We start from the raw sequence: 5,125 nt of genomic DNA on the forward strand, positions 1-5,125 counted from the left end.
GGAGCCTGGGGCTGGGTGTGCGCGCGTGGGAGCGCGCCTCGGAGCGCCCGGCACTCCCCCGCGCAGCCCGGAGGGCACTTTGGGAAGCAGGGAGTGGTGGCCGCGGGAATGCGAGGAAGCAAGAAAAACCCTCTCGAAGTGACGCTCCAGACAGGTCGGGATTTAGAATTCGAAGCTAAAGGCTGCTAGAAATCGGGACCGCTCGGCCTCCTCTGCCCAGCCCCTCCGTCCCCAGCCCGAAGCCCCTGCGGTTTGCTGTGCGTGCTTCCCCGCCCCCGCTCCGAGGTCGCCGGCCGGCGGGCGCCCCGTCGGCCGCGGGCTTCCTCCCCGACACCCGCCCGCGCGCATGAGGCCGTCGCCCCCGCCGCAGGCTCTGGCGCCCCCTTCGCGGTGCCCGTGATGCCATGCCCCGCCACCACGCGGGAGGAGAGGAAGGCGGCGCCGCCGGGCTGGGGGTGAAGAGCGGCGCGGCCGCGGCGGGCGGGGGGCGCCCGGGTAGCGGCATGAAGGATGTGGAGTCGGGCCGGGGCAGGGTGCTGCTGAACTCGGCAGCCGCCAGGGGCGACGGCCTGCTGCTGCTGGGCACCCGCGCGGCTGCGCGCGGCGGCGGCGGCGGCCTGAGGGAGAGCCGCCGGGGCAAGCAGGGGGCCCGGATGAGCCTGCTGGGGAAGCCGCTCTCGTACACCAGTAGCCAGAGCTGCCGGCGCAACGTGAAGTACCGGCGGGTGCAGAACTATCTGTACAACGTGCTGGAGAGACCCCGCGGCTGGGCGTTCGTCTACCACGCGTTCGTGTGAGTACCCGCGCCCCCGAGTGGCCCCCGCCGCGCCCGCTCCTGGGGAGCCCTGCGCCTGCCCCCGGGTGTGCGCTCCGCGCCCGCGCCCCAGACCCCGCGCGCTCGCGCGCGCGCACACACACACACACACACACACACGTGCTTGCTTTTATTTCTTTGCACGTGTTTGTGGTCTTCCTCCTGGAGGATTCCTCCCACCCCAGCCCCACCTCTTCCACTGCTGCAGATTGAACTTTCTCTCTAAGGACGTCCAGTGAACTGTCTGGAGGCTTCGGGCGTCCCGGGGCGAGAGCCAGGCAGACGCGGGACTTAAGCCGCGCGGATAATTGGGAGCAGTTAGGTCCGTAGATACGTAAACTTCCACCGAGCGGGGCGCCCGGGAGCTAGGAAATGGAAAGGGAGGAGAAGCGCCCGTGTGAGGCTTAGAGTGTCTTGGAGAGGCTAGGAGGTGAATGGCGGGGTGAAACGTGGTAGAGAGGAGGCATCGGGGGCCAGGTCTTGAGGGCGGAGCAGGGGAAGCTGCCGCTTGGTGGAGAGAGCTGCTAGGCTTTTAGTGCGCCCGGAAACACGCCTCACCACCCAGCCACCACCAACGGAAAATCTGTTAGTGCTTGTAGCCCTTCCTGCAACAGAGAAGGTGGTCAAGGTCTAGAAGAGGCGAGAGGGGAGGGCCTAGCGGTGCTCCCGCGCTGCGGGGGCCTGGGGGTGGGGTGGGAGAGCAGCGGGGAGCCTAGGGTACTGGAGCGCCGGCCCAATCGCAATAGCAGAAGAGCAAATGGGCCGCCGCAGACAGGGATCAGGCAGTGGTATTTGTGGCGCTGAGTCAAAGCGTGTGTGCCTTAAGTAAGCCCTCGCCATCTAGCAGAGAATGCTTAATGAGAAAATGATTGGAAGCAAATGTTTATTTTTCCCTTAGGCATTTAAAACCTTTCAGTGGCTTTAAAGTTTACTACTGTTTTTCCCACAAAGTCCATTCATTCAGCCTCCTTTTAGAATTAGGTTTATCTGGGCATTTTAAGCCTGTTTTTAGGCCATCACGTGTCGAATTATTTTATTCTTCCCTTTCTCTTCTCTGATTTTATTTTTTTTGAAATCTGTTTCTTTTTGTTAAAATGGAATGTAAAGACAGCCTTAGGAGATTAGTACAGAAAGTGGAAGGCACTCAACTATTAATTCCCTTGTTTCTTAGTTAAAAGTTAAGTTTTGAACACGATCTGGATTTTTTTTAGAAATGAGGTGCCTCCATCCATGCCTCTCACCGGGGTGGAGGATTGGCATCAACACCAGACACAGTTTTTGAAATAACATCCAAGAAGGGGCTGGTGAACCTGGAATTTGACCGCATAGGAGTCAGGAAATTGGTGGAGTCTACAATCTCTGGGGCTCTGGTGTCTGGAAAATTTTACAGTTCCAGATTGATGTGAACATGTGACATTAGGTAGAATATTCCAGCCAGGCTTCCATTTTACAATGCACATAAAGAGAATGTTGTGTTGCATCATTATTACATCAAAAGGTACAGTTTTTATTATTCAATGATGTAACATTACATTGATTTAGATGTGGTTACTATAATAAATGATAGATACACAGAAATGCCATGGGTGCTTTTCATCTCCTCCGGGTTGACATATAACTAATCCAGTTACTTAATGAACCTGATAAATTGTTTTGGCTTGTCAGAATATACTAAAAAATATTTAGTAATTATGATGCTCAATTCGACAGCTAATATGTGCTGTATCCATAGCTGTGCTTTTGAAGAAGGGTATTCTCAGAATATTCATACCTTTGGATTTTCAATCTGATGCCATTTGTAGCCTCTTATTTTTAGTAAATTATGCACTGTACTTTTGGAGAGGGTTAGAGATAACCTTGATTGGTGCACATAAGTGTCCATGAACATGAATGAGAACATCTTGCGGTATGACTTTTTTTTTTTATGTGTTGGTGTTAAACTGACTTTCATGGACTTACAGAATTTTTTAAGTTTTGATAAATGATTTTTCCAAAGGTTCAAGTTTGGATACTTCTCTACCACAAGGCTTTATGTACTTGTGGTAGAGAAGTACTCTATCACAGGTACTTCTCTTGTGGTAGAGAAGTACCAGTGTCTTTAGTGGCGGGTAGGAAACAAATTATGTACTTGTCAATGTGATGAAGCTAATGTGAAGTTTTGCATTGTTATGTTTCTGGAATCTGAAACTGTAATGCCTGAGCCAGTAGGTAGGGGCGCTATATCCACGTTAAGACAAAGAGGGAATGGATAGTATCCCCTTCTGGAGGATTATGCATATAACTACAGCAGACCCTAGGGAAAGAAGCCATCTTTGGCAATTGTTGCTTATGATTTTAAAATGAGCTTCAGACTGGCCGAACTTTACACGTTACATTAATAAAGCAAAGTTGCTTTGAGCCTTGAGCCGTAGGTCTAACAAGACCATAAGAAAGCAATTTCTAGAGATGTATAACTAACTAATTCCCTGCCAGCCTGGGAATCCCCAAATCTTACTTTAATAACAGTTTTTGCAGCACATTAAGGTTCTTGCCAAGAACAAGTGCACTGTGATTAATGAGGTACTTCAGGGATGAATTTACTGAGTCGGCCAGTGTTTTCATTGCCAAGAAACAGGAAAAGTATGTTTAAAGTCATGCTTCAGGTAAAGAAAAATTTCTATTAATTATGCAAAAATAATTGTTATGATGGTACTTTAATAGTATAAAATGTGCTTTCAAGAATAAGCATCCTAGCCTATTGATTAGGTGGCTGGCAAGAGCAAGAAGTGCCCTACTTCAAACGCTTTCTTCCAATCTTTATAAATTAGTAGAAATTAGGAGAGCTGTGTCTTTACTACTACGTAGGATTTACCAGACAGCCATGTTTCCTGGGTTCAGCTGCTTTTTAGTTTACTAGAAGAGCTATTCAAAACACGTGAGGTGACGTTTCTTTGAATGTTGTTTGTCTCCCTTTTTAATTCCTTCCTTTTGAATGAAAATTTTAGAAGAACAATGGGGGTAGTGGAGGAAGACATGATGGGGTTCCATGTGTACATCTGCACCAATGGGGCAAGTGTGGCTCTCAGAAATTATATAGGACAAAACTGTTGCAGATACACGTGGCTCATCACTTTGCCTAATGTACCTTTGCCTGCTTTAATGCCATGGGTAGGAATTGATAGATATTTTACACTGACAGAAAGAGTCTAGTCTCAGGGCCCTGAAGTTATCCTTTCTCTCATATTTACTCCTTCTGGGACACCCAAATGGTCATTAAATTCTTTGTTCACTTTATAAGTATTTTTCAAATAAATTCCCTTCTCTCCTTTGCTACTTCTACTACCCCACTCTTTCTTTTCTTTTTTTTTTTTGAGACAGAGTCTCATACTCTGTTTCCCCACGCTGGAGGCATCTCATAGCTCATGCAGCCTCAAACTCTTGGGCTCAAGAGATCCTTTCATCTCAGCCTCACGAGTAGCTGGGACTGCCCGTGCCCGCTATGGTGAGTGGCTATTTTTTCTATTTTTTGTAGAGATGAGGTCTTACTCTTGTTTAGGCTGGTCTTGAACTCCTGAGCTCAAGCAATCCACCTGCCTCCGCCTCCTAGAGTGCAAGGATTACACGTGTGAGCCACGGTGCCTGGCCCTACTCTTTTTTTAGTATCTTTCCATTGGATGATTTCTAATATTCTTTTGCCTGATCACCTTGCTTCTGTTCTCAGCATTCTAACTCTGCTCTGACACCATAGCGTTGTTCTTAAAATGCAAGTCTTATCCTCTCATTCCTTTGCCTAAGGTACTTCCATGACTCTCTGTCATCTACTTATTTATTCGCTCAAATCTATCTATACATACTTGAGTATCTAATATCTAATAAGGCAGTAGCCTCCATTCTTGAGAGAAAGAGACTTTAGCGTGGTATGACTGCAAGCTCGTGAACAAGTGTGAAAACAATATTATTCATACACTTGTAGAGATAGTTACACATTTGCATGGGAATAGAAAAGGAAGTGGAAGAGATTAGAACAGCAAGGTCAGAGTAGACTTCAAAGGGACAGTGAGGTGTGAGCTCGGTTTAGACAAATGGGTAATTAATTTTCAGATGAGCAAAGGAGGAAGGAATGAATATCTTGATAGAGAAAACAGCTTGAGGGAAGATGGGGAATTGTGAATCAGCAGGGTAATTCTAGGTACTGTTAAGAATTTGTAGGATGAAATACAGCTGCAAGGAAAGGAGTTAGAGCACAAGGCAAGTGCCTGATCTTGGATGGCCTCAGATGTTAGCCATGGAAGCTTTTTGTTTTTTCTAGACAGAGTTTTACTTTGTCGCCCT

General features: G+C 48.0%; 1 protein-coding gene across 5 annotated transcripts in view; it reads left to right on the plus strand.

Annotated features, from left to right (window-relative positions):
- The first annotated feature begins 298 nt into the window (after window positions 1–298).
- KCNQ5 (potassium voltage-gated channel subfamily Q member 5) overlaps window positions 299–5,125 on the plus strand; it is a 513,698-nt gene continuing 508,871 nt past the window's right edge. For 3 of the 5 annotated variants that reach the window (XM_003789684.3, XM_012805060.1, XM_012805061.1), the window contains exon 1: window positions 405–793. In XM_003789684.3, coding sequence (XP_003789732.2) covers window positions 405–793 — 389 coding nt within the window. Of the gene's footprint in view, window positions 794–5,125 lie in introns of all 5 variants that reach the window. The other 2 variants (XM_003789682.2, XM_003789683.2) reach the window with 2 other exon arrangements.

This window comes from Otolemur garnettii, unplaced genomic scaffold, assembly GCF_000181295.1.
Source record: "Otolemur garnettii isolate 467f Iridium unplaced genomic scaffold, OtoGar3 scaffold00035, whole genome shotgun sequence".
Taxonomy (NCBI): Eukaryota; Metazoa; Chordata; class Mammalia; order Primates; family Galagidae; genus Otolemur; species Otolemur garnettii.